This window comes from Juglans microcarpa x Juglans regia, chromosome 2D (assembly GCF_004785595.1).
Source record: "Juglans microcarpa x Juglans regia isolate MS1-56 chromosome 2D, Jm3101_v1.0, whole genome shotgun sequence".
Classification (NCBI taxonomy): Eukaryota; Viridiplantae; Streptophyta; class Magnoliopsida; order Fagales; family Juglandaceae; genus Juglans; species Juglans microcarpa x Juglans regia.
Window position 1 is genome coordinate 41,087,609 of NC_054596.1, and position 16,275 is coordinate 41,103,883.

General features: G+C 37.7%; 1 protein-coding gene across 1 annotated transcript; it reads left to right on the top strand.

The window, feature by feature from the left end:
• Positions 1–11,052: 11,052 nt before the first annotated feature.
• Positions 11,053–11,670, top strand: LOC121249519 (transcriptional regulator SUPERMAN-like). The gene has a single exon (XM_041148220.1). It carries the CDS (start codon positions 11,053–11,055, stop codon positions 11,668–11,670), a length of 618 nt encoding a protein of 205 aa, XP_041004154.1.
• Positions 11,671–16,275: the final 4,605 nt, after the last annotated feature.

Consider the following 16,275-nt stretch of genomic DNA (forward strand, 5'->3'; position numbering starts at 1 on the left):
CAATATTTTCAAATTATTCTGGATATTTCAGCTGAGAATCAAGACTATTAAGCATTGGGTGAGATGACTTAAGAATAGTAGATTAAGAATAGAGAGTTTCGATGAGTATTGGCGATTTTTGTTAAGAAATTTCAATGTGTTCTGATGATGTGGCATTTTAAAGAATTGATTATATTGAGAAAATTAGTTTGAATCAAAATTTCTTTATAATATTGGGAATTTAGAATCTATAATTAATTGTGAAATGTGAGTTTAAGTGACTTGTAGAGAAGTTTATTTATTTATTTTTTTGGGTTACTGTATTGAGGATTTGATAAATGAGTTTGTGTGATTATTTAAATTGGAAGTGTTATGTTTGATTTGGAGCTTTTGGAAGTATATTAGCAGTGTTGTAGTTAATTATTAGACAACATGAGTTAACCCTCCGGACTCTCGGAGACAGGGCGTTACACTCCAAGTTCTGGAGAAACCAAGAAAATGGCGGAAATTAATAATAGAGTTGGAAGGAGAAGTACTTCTCTATAAGAAAACCCATATGAGAGGAAATGAACAACTTTTCTTTTTAGTCGGTTTCGGGTAGGGGTGATACCCGCATGGTGCGAGGCGGTGGGTACCCTCCCCCGCACCCCACCCTGCCCGCCCCTGGGGGTTGGGGTTTTTCCCCCACACCCCGCCCTGCACCATGCGAGGGTTGGGTTTTTCCCCCATCCGCCTGCCCCCCGCCTAGGCCAACACACTGTGTTTCGGGAAGATCGAACTTTGAAAGGAGATGGGGTTTGAGTTTGGCGTGAGAATGGTTAAGGAGAGCTAGTTATATATAGATATATCAGCTTTATCTAAGCTTTCTCAATAGGTCATGTATTGACTGCTGCTTAATCAAAAGGATTTATAAATATTAGGTTTTCTGATGTTGACCACATGTATGGGGTTTATTATTCATGGTTTGAACCGTGTGAAATGTATCAGATATATAACTATAGCTAGCTAGCTGCTTGATGCCAAAAAGCTATCTAATAAAGCTGGAACGACGAAGAGTACTTACGTTAGCGCCGCATCGTTTGGTTTATTAATTATCTAGGTCAAAAACATTGAAAAATTCAGGAAATGTACGTGTGTATAAAAAAGTATAAGTCAGTTTACTAAGCCGAATATATATACACGTCGTTGGGTTGAAATTTTGAATTATATTAAAAGCAAGCGCTCAAGATGTCAAGTTTTTGTAATGTGTTGAATACCTATGTCAATGAATAAGATATGACTGTTTAGCATGGTGAACATGGACCTGAGAAAAAAGGTGGACAATCTCATAATATTCTTCTACAAGATTTTCTAAGAAAGCATGAGCTCTCAAAAAAACACAATTAGAGTTGCCTTTATTTCCCAGCAATTTAAACCATTATCGGGTACATTAATCCGGGATGCATGGCCTAATTGTTGACAAATAAAGGTGAGTCATCCATTCTTTTCAGAAGTTTGTGCTATAATATTCTAGATATGGTAAATGGTCCTACGTGATAGAAATTTAATAGTTTTGTAGGACTAATAAAAATTTAGACTATTGAAAATTAATACAAATGTTACAGGAGTATTTATAGTTAGATTATTATACATGTTGTAGATAAAAATAATATTTCTTACCGACAAAGTGATGAAGAAGGCCGGGAGTGATGAAATAAAAGGTTTTCTTATTATTTTATTTTACACTCTAACAAAATATGATTTTATATCTTTTATATTGTACAATTGGTGATTTTATCTTCATCAATTGTACATTTTTTCTTCTTCTTTTTTTCCAATCTTTAACTGCCTTAAATATTTTTAAAAAATAAATAGACATTACACAAAAAATAAACAAAAACAACAAATTCATGAACCCAAACAGTATAAACCAATTTAGACATGTTCGGTTATCGGTTATAAACCAATTTAGACACAGAAGTCATAAACTCATAATATAAGATGAATAACCAGAAGCCATCTTAAACCACATGTAAAAAAACAAAAAATAGAATCCTTATTCTAGCATTAATTTCCAACAAAAAAGAAACAATTTTGAACGAAAAAGTAAAGAGGAACAAGATAAAAATAATAGTTGAACCTCACTAATTGATTTCTATGATGCTTAATGTATCAATTCACAAAAGAGTTCCAAGAATATGATATAAAAAGATACTAACAACCAGTTTTTCTATAAAATTCCGAACCAAGAAATTCTTACCTCAACATAATTTAATCCATATATTGCTGAACTGTCACAAATACAAAAATCATAAACTCATAATATAAAATGAACAACCAGAAGCAATCTTAAACTCATATGCATGAAAAAAAATTTTAGAATGCTTGTTTTACGATTTCCAGACAAACTGACAGGGATCAAAAGGAAAGAAATAAAGAAAAAAACAAATCCAGAAGAAATAAATATGCTTATTATATCAATTCACTAACGTATTTCAAGAACATGATATAAAGGATACCAACAACCAGATATGAATCCCGAAAAGAGGAAAACTATGTGCATACTGTGCAGTAGTATGCTTGTGATTTCAAAGACATTTAAGAATAGAAAACGACATAGAATTAAAAAATAAAAAAAATAAAAAATCACTACAAACACGACCTTGAGAAAGAAAATGTGAACCGTATAGGTAGGATCTTTTTTGTTGTTGACAAGTATATAAATGCAAGATCTGTATAGACAAATAGATAAATAAATTTACAGAAAATTCAAACAGCACAAGATTCAAAATTCTAACAAATAATTTTAGAGTTATTTACATACAATTTGCCGCTTCTAATTTAAGATTTTGAATGATCATAAAGTGCTAATTAACCATAGTGATTTCATAAAAGTAACCACAATCCATACTCACTGTTTTGGGTCAAAACTCTCAACCACTAAGTCCTCATTCCAAAGAAATAGATAAATTCAACAACTATATCTGGATGCAAGAAACACTTGGAAACAATGTTGTGAAAAACAAAATGAAAAACCTAATATACATACAATTTTCACATCACATCCTTCCCATCAAAACACGATAGTTCCCATCATATCAGTTTTTCTTCTTTTTAATTTATAAAAATAAAGGATGCATTCTATATTTCTAACTTAATCTCTATTAATTCCATTGAGTACAGTTTTTTTAATAAGTATTTCCATTTATTACAAACATAATCTGACTTTTGGAAAAAGGCTTCCCAGAACAAGCACATTTTGTTACCAAAACACAATTTTATTTTCGCCTCAACAGAATTCATTAACCTATTCAAACAATAGCCTTTAGTGACAGACTGTAGGAATTTGTTTGGATCTAAGGTCCAATGAGAGTCAAGTCCCACAAATACTTGCCATTTCATTTTCCTCCAATAAATAACTATTGATTGAGAGTTGGAAATTAACTGTTTAGCATCCAATAGAACGAAATTAATATAGAATAAAGACTCCAAGCCCTTGTTATCGACCATAAGAAGCATACCAGGATTCCTCCAGCCATGGAAATCCATGTTTCGTATGTATTATATGAATGGTAAAAAAGGACAACTTCATCACCTCGATCAATTACTGTACATATATAGCAATAAGCAGAATTACTCTCCGAGTATGGAAAACTAAAGATGCAATTAAAGTATTAGTATGAATTTATTGACAAACGAAAAGAGCTTACTTGCAAACACTATTGCTGCAAATGTTTCTTTTTGGCCACAGCAAATGACCATATCAATAAGAGGGCTCACATCTGAACCATTCTTTTCCTTTGCCATCATTGCCAAGTGGTTACATTATTTGGCTCTAAAAAATTCAGAGAATATTTGAGAATTTTTATTTAAAAAATATATATATAAAAAGGCTAGAATATTTAAAAGGAAAAACACTTGAAAATTTAAAAAAAACATTCTTCAACCAAACATGGCTTTTGATTTGCCTAACAAAGTAATTAACAACATAAGCAGAGGTAACAAGTTCCCTTGGATTTGGGACTAGGCATCCCATACTAATTTTCTGCTTCATTCGGCATTTGAAAATTCAAAAATCCTATAAAAAGTTCTATAAATTCTTTATTGTCACCACCTCTCAGAAATTTAGTAATGTGGGTACGATTGGAGGAAAAAAGGACAAAAATAAAGAACCTAAGACATGTAGAAAAACTGAAATAGAGAGAGCCAAGAGAGAGAGAGAGAGGACCTTGAAACAAAGCGGTGGAACAGATGTCTCTACTGTTGTGTGTTAGTGGAACAAAATGAAAGACATCCACATCAAAAACCACATTGCTCCAAAAAAGAAAATGTAAGTTAAGATGATGAGTTCTCTTCTTCTCTGCCCATTATCACACCAACAAAATATGAAACTCAAAAGTCCAGCCTAATTTCTCAACCCAAACGAGTTCCAAAATCTCAAACTCTAACAGTATCTAACATAGAAACGACCGACATTACAACAAATCTAGACCTTATTCAAGCTAATAAACTAGAAGTAAACCCATAAAAAAAAAAAACAAAAAAAAACAAAAACAAACAAACAAACAAAATTTCCTACTATAGTAAAGAATCTATCATAAAGCAAAAGAAAGACAAACATGCACAAAAGAGAGAAAAATAGGAACACAGAGAAAGAGAGAAAGGAAGAACCTGAAGGACAGAACTGTAGATCCAAAAACTCTAATCCCTGCAAACAAAAGTGCCTCTATAATACCAAACAACAAAAATATCTATCGTTGTTGGAGAAAGGATCTTATCGGCATGAGGCGGCGGCCTGGTGGTGGCGCTGGAAATCGCTTAGGTTGTGATCAAGATGAGAGAAACAGAGGGAGAGAGAGGCATTGTGACTAGGTCTCACAGCTTCGATGGTTTGGGGGGTTGCGTCTGGTAGCGCTGCTGCTGTGGGTGGCTAAGTTGGTGGCTGGAGGAGATGCACGACGTCACTAGCAGCTATCGAGAGTGAAAAGGAGAGAAATCGAGGAGTGAGAAAGGTATGGGATGAGTGGGTCGCATGTGGTGGCTTAAAGTAACGCACGACGTCATTAAGGGCTGTCGTGCTCTGTGGCTGCTGACTGTGGCAAGGTCCGTGAGGTGGAGAAAGAGAGAGAGAGAGAGAGAAGAGAGGAGGACGTTAGGTTGAGAGAGAGCTCAGAGGAGAGAGAGAATCATGAATGAGAGAAGGAGGGATTTAAATGTCTTTATTCTTTTGTGTTCCTTTTGCTTTATCCTCACAGATACAACACAACACACACAGAACAAACACAGAAGGACAATAAAATTGTTGTTCACGCGGGATAGCCTCTTATATAATAGAGATAGATATGTATACCGTCGCCCAGGATCGATCTTAGTCGATGTACGTAGTGTGAAGGTTTGCAAAATCACCACACTTAATCATGATTTGTATTTCTTCTATATATTGTCAATTACAATGTGCATAAAAATGGAAAGAATAAATCTGTACAAATGAATCTCTAGAATTAGGGACAATATTTCAAGCCGAGAATTAAGGTAACGTATTAAGGTAATGTATCCTTGTCAGCCCCCCCCTCCCCCGCCCCGGCGCAAGCTGAGCATCGGATTTGAACAAACATGAAACTTGGTACAAAAGAATTCAAAGAGAGGTCAAGAAACACTTTTGGTGAAAATGTCAGTAACTTGTAGATGAGAGGGCACATATTGAGTGCGAAGTTTGCCATCACTAACAAGTTCCCCAAAAAAATGATAATCTAATTCAACATGCTTGGCCCGATTGTGGGAAACGGGGTTCGAGCTTAAGAAGATTGTAATTTTATTGTCACATAAGAGAATATGCTTCTGTGAAATGGGAACCTTGAGATCATGAAGTAGATGGGTGAGCCAAAGGACTTCAGCTGCAGTAGTTGCAAGGGCGCGATACTCAGATTCACTGTTGGAACGTGAGACAGCGGGTTGCTTCTTAGCACTCCAAGAAACCAAATTATTGCCAAGATAAATAGAGTAGCCAAAGGTGGAACGGTGAGTATTAGGATAACCAGCCCAGTCAGCGTCAGAGTAAGCAACTAGGGCACCAAAGGTAGCAGAAGGGCGAAAAGTAAGGTCACAGTGAAGTATGCCCTTAACATAACGTAAGATGAGCTTGATCGCAAGAAAGTGATCTGTACTAAGGGCATGCATAAACTGACTGATAGAGTTAACAGCATGAGAGATCTGTAGAGAGCGGGGTCTGAGAAAGCAAGACCATCGCCAGTCAGATGCTGAGAGACAACCATAGGAGTGTGAACAGGCTTGCTGTCAAGTAATTAAGCGCGAGTCAGAATATCCCGGGCATATTTCAGCTGACTACTAAAGATACTCTCAGTAGTGTAAGTAGCTTCCAAACCAAGAAAGTATCTAAGAAAGCCTAAATCCTTGGTGGCAAACTTAGAATTGGGCTTGCGAGCAAAGCTATCAAGAAGAGAAGAGTTGTTGCCAGTAATGATAATATCATCAACATACAAGAGTAGATAAATTGTGTTAGACTGCTGATGAAAGACAAAGAGAGAGGTGTCTGCACGGCTGCAAGAAAACCCAAGGATGAGAAGAAAGGAACTGAAGCACTGAAACAAGGCACAAGGAGCTTATTTAAGGCCATAGAGAGCTTTCTTCAACTGACAAACATGATTCGGGTACCGGGGATCAATGTACCCAGGAGGTTATTCTATATAGACATTTTCAGTGAGAGTGTCATTAAGGAATGCATTCTTCACATCAAGTTGGCAGAGAGGCCATCTGTTGGTGACAGCAAGAGAGAGCACAACACGAACAGTTGTAGCCTTAATAACAGGACAAAAAGTGTAAGTGTAATCAAGACCAGGTACCTGAGTATAGCATTTGGCCACAAGACGAGTCTTGAGGCGCTCAATGGATCCATCAGGCAAATATTTGGTCCGAAACACCCATTTGGAACCGACAATATTGGTGTTGGCAAGTCAAGGGACTAAAACCCAGGTATGATTATGTTGCAGAGCTTGAACTTCTTCATCCATGGCAGCAAGCCATGCAGGATTCTTAGCAGCAGACTTGAATCCTTTAGGCTCAGTAGAGGCAAGAAGAGCAGAGAGAAGTCCAGAAAAGCCTAAAACACTGAGATTCGCCGGATGACGAGTCTTGAAAATGCCAGCTTTAGCTCAAGTGAGCATTGGATGAGAACCCAACGGAGGAGCTGGAGTAGGAGCAACACCAGAAGCAACAGGGGGTGGTCGAGGCTCCTGAGGTGAGGAAGAAGGACCTGCAAGAGAGTCAGTAATCTGCAAAGACTCATCCACCGGGACAGTACAAATAACACACGGGTTAGATTCGGATGGAGTAATAGGCGGGGAATGGTGTAGAGGAGACAATGGAGGTGGGGCAGTATGAGGCATGCTTGGTTCGAGGAAATTCAAAAAATGGAGAGAGGAAGGGGGCTGAGCCTAGGAGCTATTTCTTGAGGGAAAGTGGTTTTCATCAAATTGCGCATGGGGGTGATATAAAGCCTAGAGATGGTGGGCTCAAGACAGCGAAAACCTTTATGGGAAGGGTTGTATCCTAGAAAAATGCAAGGGATGCTGCGAGGGGAAAATTTGTGAGACATATAATCACGCAGACAAGGATAGACATGACAATCAAAAGGATGGATATTCTCATAATTTGGTGAGGAACTATAGAGAAGCTCAAAGGGAGACATACCTCCAAGAAGCGGTGTGGGCAAACGGTTGATGATGTGCGCTGCAGTGCTGAAGGCATCAACCCAAAAACGAGGAGAAAGGTGTGAATGGAAAAGGAGTGTCAGGCCTATTTTTGTCACATGTCAGTGTTTTATTTCAATGTGACCATTTTGGGTAGGTATATTTGGGCAAGAGAGTTGATGGTGAATACCCGAGGTGCTAAGGTGCGCTTTGAAGCGATTGCTTGTAAACTCAACACCACCATGACTTTGAAAAATTTTGATGTGGGTGGAATGTTGGTTTTCTCCAAGTTTTTAAGAGTGAATAAAAATGACATAAAATTCAGATTTTAATTTCAGAAGATAAAGCCAAGTAAAACCGGAATAATCATCAATGAAGAGCACATAATAAATAAATCTCAAATTTGACTTGACTGAGGAGGGACCCCAAATATCGCAATGAATAAGATCTAACATATGAGATGAGCGGCGTTCATTACGAGAATAAGGCAAGCGATCATTCTTTGCAATTTGACATGTGTCACATAATGAAGGAGAAAGCAATAATGAGGTAAGATAGAGATGACCATTTTTATTTAAAAAAGAAATAACAGAATGGTTCACATGTCCAAGACGAGCATGCCATAAATCATATGTGGCATGAAAAGCCTTATTTTTAAGAACAGAAAGAAAAGCAGAATTGCCGTCCTCCAACACATATAAGTCGTCATTTCTTTTACTAGTTACTGCCACCACCCTTCCTGTTTGACGATTCTGGATAGAGAAAAGATTATTAGTAAATGTAACAGAGAGAGAAAAATCAGATGTTAATTTACTAATTGAGAGGAGATTTTTGGTGAGACAAGGAATAACTAATACATCCAATAAATCAAGTGTTGGGATATGAGAAATGGTACCAGTGTAGGTAATTGGTAGGGAAGCACCATTCCCGAAAATTACACGATCCTTACCCGTATAATTATGTGCTTGATCCAAGGGGGAGAGGTCTGGTGTCATGTAGGCCGAAGCCCCTGTGTCCAGGTACCAATCATTGGGCTCGGGCCCATTAAGGGAACAAGAGGCATTGAAAGTCTCAGTAATGTGAGTTGTGTTGCCGACAACTTCTCTTCCCTATGCATACCTCTGGTTGCACCAGTTAGCATAATGTCCTCCCTGCCGACAGATTTGGCAGCGTGGTGGACGGCTTCCCTACCCATTGTTGGAGCGTCCATTGCCGCGGTTGGAAAAGGAATTTCAACCCTGTTGATGCCGATTGAAGTTCTTGGAATTGGAGCAGTGAGAGCTGTGATTGGAGGTTGTGAAAGCAGTAGCAGGTGGGGATCCAGAGGAGTCAAGAGACTTCTAGAAAAGCTCAAAACTTTCAGCCTTAGAGACCAAATCGGTGAAGGAAGGCAGACGCGTTTGTGCCATTTTAGCGGTGGAGAAACTGGTGAACTCCAAACCTAGTCCTCGGAGGAACCAATGGACTTTATCAGTTCCGTCGACAGGTCTTCCGATGGCATGGAGTTGATCGCAAAGAGCCTTGAACGCCCAAGCATACTCTGTGACCGAACGTGTCCCACGTTTCATCAATTGCAAATCGTCCTTGAGACGTATTTCTCTGGCCTTTGATTGATGACTGAAGGTATTTTCAAGAGCTCACGTGAGGTGGAGAGGCCCACCACTTCAGCCATGACTTCCTCCGTGAGAGAGGAGAGCAAGAGGCTCAAGAGGCGCTGGTAATTGTTCTTCCACGCCAAGTGTTTGATGCTTGGTGTCTGAGAGCCAATAGGTTCAAAATGTGGAGGAGGTGCAAGCGTGCCATCCACACGTCCGAGGAGTTCTTAACTTTCAAGGAGAGGGAGAAGTTGGCTTTTCCATAAGAGATAATTTAAGGAAGATAGTTTTATGGTTACCATGTGAATCATGGTGTTGAAAGGGAGAAGGGTGAGTGAGGTGTTTTCGACAACCATTGAAGCAAGGTGGATCGATGGAGGTTAATCCGAGAGGGCTGCTGATACCATGTGAAGGTTTGCAAAATCACCACACTTAACCGTGGTTTGTGTTTCTTCTATATATTGTCAATTACAATGTGCATAAAAATAGAAAGAATAAATCTATACAAATGAATCTCTAAAATTAAGGACAATATGTCTAGCCGAGAATTAAGGTAATGTATTAAGGTAACGTATCCTTGACACGTAGTACCTGAAATCCCCCAAGTACAAGTAAACCTATATCCCCACTAGAGAAACTGATCAACGAGAACATGAGGTCATGAGTACGTCGTTAAATGATGATTAGTCTAACCACGTGCCAGATTAAAACGTGAAGATTTTCAATTGTTATGAAACAGAAGGAAATGACTTCCATCAAAATTAAGAAAGGATCAGCTTGATCGAATTACTAATGTAGAAAGGAAAAAAAAAATACAATTATCTTCACAAAATTAAAAATACAGGCAAACTAATTAAGCCTATATATAGTTTGCGCTGAAAGCATTAATATATATCAACCGTTGAACGTAGAATATCGAAAGCAACCTATTTTGACTTGGAAAAGATATATGCATGCATAGTCTCTCGAGAATAATTAGCCACAAGAATACTGTATTTAAATATATATAAACTTTGGATCAACCCGTGAATAACGAATTCTACAGATTTTTTTGACCGGGATCCTGGCCTGCATTACCAGTAGTACTCCGGTTAAATTACCGCGTTAAGGGTGGGCAGGCCCACGAAACTGGTTCAATTGAGCTTATTGGGCTAAAGTAGGGCCGTGCCCAACCATATCAGAGCCCAACCCCATTCTTATAGATATGGAGTGCTTAACCTTTGAATGAATCAGCTAGGACGCCAGAGAAATTTGATGCACTAAATTAAACTTTTGACAAGATGGGTTTAGTTTTGTGATAAGCTAGCTGATTTTCGTGCGACCCGAATCAAAATTGTAGCTGATGCGTACCTTTGTCTTACAAAAAAATATCTATATATGGATAGATCAATGCTTCTCATGAGTTCAATCTGTAAAAAGAATAAACAGTGACACATTAAATTTCTGAGTTATATATATTGCCTAATTAGCAATTTCCAGATTATATATAGTAGCAGATAATACAGATCATATATAATTAATACCTCAAGGTTTTTCTGTTTCTAATTCCGAACAAGGTATTAAGAGCTTAATTAACTTCACACGTGAAGTTGCTCTCTCTCTCTCTCTCTCTCTCGCGCGCGCTCTCTCTCTCTCTCTCTCTCTCTCTCACACACACACACACACACACACACATGAAAGATTGGTTTATTTCGTTTTCTTTAAATTACATCTGAACTAAATTATTACATATTTGCTCTAACTATTTCGATCTCTCTAAGTTGGGTTGAACCACCATTGCCGGCCAATTTGCCATGGAGAGACCCTACTTGAGCAGTGGCACGGTGAAAGAAAAAAGCTGTGAATCCAACAAGTTTGGCTTTGAAGAAGATCATTCATGTGGAACGTCATGGTCTGCAAAACATGAGTGCTATTCATGTAGTTTTTGCAATAGGAAATTCAGGTCTGCTCAGGCTCTTGGGGGTCACATGAATGTTCATAGGATAGAGAGGGCAAGACTGAGATTGGTAGCTTCGTCAGTTTCTGAATCTCACAACCCTAATCCAAAATTTAAACCCTACCCTACTCTGGATTCTTCACCATCATCCTCTTCAGAGAAGTTCCCACCGCACAGACATCATCCCTTGCCTTCTTTATCTTCACCATTATCAGCTCCTACGTCTGATGAAGAGAAGAAACTGGTAATAGTACCTGAACTTGATCCTCCTTTGAGTCTACGAGGCAAGGATATTAGGAACAAGAAGCGGATCAGAGGTGTTCTACGGTTTGGAGAATTGACTGGTTTTGCGCAGATAGATGAACCCAAGAATGTTTTAAGGGAGAAAGGTACAGTTAGTTTGGACCTGGAGATAGGGTTAGTGAAAGATCGAAAGCAAGATGTGGATTTAGAGCTTCGACTTGGGTGCTTTTAGGTGAGATTTTCAATTTTCTTGGTTTTTTCCCTGCCTTCTCAGAAACCAGGCAAATGGCTAGATCAGCAGTAGATGAGCGAGCAAGAGAAGATTGAAAAACGGCAAGGAATGAAATGCATGCATGCAGGATGATAGGAGTCAGGCCCATACCATTACCTTTAATTTTGTTCTACCGGCTAATCATTCTCCATCCTTGATCCTTTTTATCTTTTGTTTTTCGTTTTGTTTTTGTCTTTAATTTTTATTAGCTTATTAAATTGTTCATGTAATTTACCACAGGCATAGCAATATAGCTTGTATGATGATCAATTGTGATATTGTGCTTAATTAATATTGAATCTTCGTGTTTTAGTTGTAATAATTGTGATTAGTGGGTGTTTAACTTGTTATCATTATGATTAATGTGGTGGGGTGGTGCTTGTTAGGTTAATTATCAGATGGGAGATAATGAAGTTGGGGAATATGTCATCATCATCTACCATAATTCCTCCGAAAGATGGGATGTTTTACTTGATGTCTTTTTCCCTTAGTAATTTGATTGTTCTCTTGGAAATGCAAACCATGCATCTTGCACATTTATCTATGTTAATGCTTCATTATAAAATATTCTTTTACATATATATGAACCTGTGTTTGAATTTTCCAGTCCTGCACAAAGGATATATAGGGAATTAAGGCAGGAATATTTAATATTGGAATGCAAAAATAGATTTTTTTTTTTTTAACTAATTTTACGTACCTAATTGAAACCTAAGAAAACCATAAATAATCCACATGCACTGATCAACTGGTTTTGCTAACTCCCTTGGCCCAAAATCATTACTCATGAGCATTTAATAATTCTTCCTAGCTAGGCTAATATTTTTTTTTGGGACAAGTACTGTTCCTGGGGTAACTTCAAGAGCCTGAAAATTGGACATACTTATCTTGTAAATCCCTGGCAACCAAATCGATGACCAGTAGTATGTTGCTGTCTCTTTATATATATTAATCATGTAGTAGTGCTAGATTATTTTTAATTTTTAATTTTTAGAGTGAAGCCGAACTTATTAAAAAAATCAATATTAAAAGTCTACAGTTTACTGCATGGCTAGTGTGGTTAGAATATCAATCGAAAAATATAATATAAATAAGTTTTAATTTTTTGATCATTTCACGTGATATCAAAAATATAGATTGTGAATTCAAATTCTAACTCTATATTTTATCTTATTTAATTATATATATATATATATATATATATATATATTCCATGCAAGTGTTGATGTAATTAGTTTACCACACGGACGTACGATCGAAGAAGGCATGCACGATGACGATCAAATATTTTGAAAAGAAAATGAGGTTTTGGAAATTTTGCCAGCAAGCTATACATGGTTGCTGCCAAATGTTAGTGATCCGCTTTAAAAAAAATTAGAAAGTAGCATATTTTAATGTGATATATCTAATTAGAGATACACTTTATAATGGAAAAGATCAGCTTTCTAATCTAATACGTACGCGACGTCAAATCACATAAATTTGTAAGAACATATAGAATCTTATATAATTTGTAGGCCTTATAAATTACTAATTTCTGGCCTGCATGGCAAATGCATAATTTTTTATTCGGCCTGATCTATCTTTGCACCGCGTGAACCCATTCTTTTCTCGGCAGCTTCTTGCTGTAGGATCCGGATCGATCACTTGCTCATCATATGTTTGTCACGTTTAAAATTTTCCAAGCTTTGGTAAGTGTGGTTTCCTTTGATCTATTTTTATTATGCGTATCTTCTTCTTCTTTTCTTTCACTCAATGGAATTAAAGTTTTTATCCTTTTTTAATTATTTTTCAGATACATTTTGTTAATTGTGGGAGAAAACATGATAAGAAACGTATAAGAAAATATGCTCTTGACTGCAAAATTTTTTCTATTGAGTTGATTTTACCTTTTTACAGAATAATCACACTATATTTGTAGAAGTAAATGGTGCTACATATGGAATGTTTTGGTCACTATGAGTTGTACAGTTGTGCTTGTTATGATGCTTGATCAGAGGCTTGATTTTTGGCAATTCATCTCACAACTGTCAATACTCTCCCTCAAATTGGAAATGAAGTTCTCATGTAATGCCTAACTTGGATCTGAAGAAGACAAATAATTCATGACCCAAAGGTTTGTGAAGAGATCAACCTATTGGTGAATAAGTGGGAGTAAGAAGACCAGCACAAATATGGTCACGCACCAAGTGGCAATTAATCTCTATGTGTTTGGTGCGTTCATGAAAAACCGGATTACGTGCAATGTGAATGACAACTTGATTGTCGCAATGAAGTAGTGCAGGTTGAGGATGAGAGATTGTGAGATCACGAAGAATAGATCGTAGCCATGTAATCTCACAAGAGGTGTTGGCCATGACATGACATTCAGCTTCAGTAGAAGAGCGAGAGACAGTGGATTGCTTCTTTGTACGCCAAGAGATAGGGCTATCTCTAAGTTTGACAACAAAGCCAGTGGTGGACCATCGAGTCATAGGACAATTGGAACAATCAGAGTCATAATATGCAAATAATTGGAAACAACAGGCTGAAGAGAAAAACAAGCCATAACCAGGAGTGGTCTTCAAATACCGAAGTAAACGAAGGGCAACTTGTTGATGTGGCTCACGATGAGCATGCATAAACTAGCTCAAAATATTCACTGTGTAAGCAATATTTGGACGTGAAATGGTCAAGTAGATGAGATGACCAACCAAACGACGGTAGGAGGCTGGATCAACAAGAAGAGCACAATTAGTGTCATTGAGCTTAAGATGTCGCTCTATAGGAAAGTAAGTAGGGCAAGAAACCAAGTTGACCAGCATCAGAGAGGATGTCTAAAATGTATTTGCATTGGTTGAGAAAAATTTCAGCAGGTGACCATATTATTTCAATGCCAAGAAAATATTTCAGATTCCCTAAGTCTTTGATCTTGAATGCAGTAGCCAAGTGGTTCTTGAGTCCAATGATGGTGGGTAGGTCATTGCCAGTAAGAAGAATGTCATCAAAATAGATCAGGACGGCAGTGAACACGGTGCTTGTACTCTTGGTGAAGAGACTATGATCAACATTAATAGATTGACAAAAACCTGTCAACGTAAGAACATTAGATTGTTTGTGGTACCACTGATGGGAGGCTTGCTTAAGACTATATAAAGCTTTGTGGAAGGGGCGAAAATGCTTCTCCCCTTAAGGACAATAACTGAGAGGTGGATGCATGTAAACTTCTTCATCAAGATCACCATGAAGGCATTGTGAACGTCCAATTGGTGTAAAAACCAACTTTTAGCTGCAGCTATAGCAAGAAGACAACGAAGTGTAACAAGTTTAGCAGCTGGAGCAAAAGTATCATGGTAATCCAAACCTTCTACCTGGGTGTAACCCTTAGCAACCAACTGAGTTTTGTGATGTTCGACGGATCCATCAGCCCTGAGTTTGGTTTTGTAAACCCACTTACAACCAATGGCTTTTTTGTTTGGAGTGAGAGGTTCGAGAGTCCAAGTGTGGTTGGCTTCTAGGGCTTTGATTTCATCAGCCATAACAACCCATTAGTGAGGAACAAGAACAACTTGAGAATAAGAGTGAGTATCATGAAAATTTTTGGAAACAAAGGTGAGAAAAGCAAAGTGGTTAGGACAAAAAAAACGATAAGAAGGAAACCTAGGTAAAGAATAAACTGTATATGAGAAAGTCTATGGAGTGGGATTGGAATGTGAAGACTCCGAGAGATCTATGCAAATATAGCCTTGAAGGTAGGAAGGACGAATGATCTGGCAGTATGGTCAAGATGAGGCAATGGGAGGGGGGATCGGGGTCAACAGGTTCAAGAGAGGGACTATCGGTGGGACTATCTGTTGGACTATCTAGGTTTGGGTTAAGGAAATGCTCTTGGGAGTGAAGTTCAGGGAAGATAGGATTGGGGTCAATAGGGACAGTAGGGACAGTGGATGGAGTGTCTGTGAGGTTATAAGATGTAGGGTCAATATAAAGAAAGACAGTCTCAACAAACTGAACATCACATGAAGAAAATATTTTCTTGGTTTCTATGTTATATACACGATAGGTTGAGTGACTAAGAAAATAACCAAGGAAGATGAATGGGGAGGCACGCCGTGAAAATTTGTCACGATGAACGTTCAAAGTATGTGCATAGCATAAACAACCAAAAACACGAAGATGCTTATAAGTGAGGGGCTTTATGAAAAAGTTCATACAGAGTTTTATGATGTAGAGAGACTGGCAAAGTATGATTAATCAAATATGAAGCAGTTAGAACACATTCACCCCAAAAAGATATAGGTAAACAAGCTTGAAAACGTAAACAACGAGCAACATTTAAGAGATGACGATGTTTTCGCTCGGCGCAACACCATTTTGTTGAGCAGTTTCAACACAAGTACACTCATGAATTACACCATGATCAGAAAAGAATTTTTGCAAGCAATGAGCTAAGAATTCGTTTTATGTGAAAATTGGATTGGGTTTTTATCATGGAAAAAAAATATTGGTGACCTTCTTTTTCGCATTTGATACATTTCTTGCCATTTCTTGCTTTGTTGTGGGTCTAATTGGAAGAGCGAGCAACAA

Coding starts and splice junctions, on each gene's coding strand:
- LOC121249519 (XM_041148220.1), top strand. CDS start 11,053: ATGGAGAGACCCTACTTGAGCAGTGGCACGGTGAAAGAAAAAAGCTGT.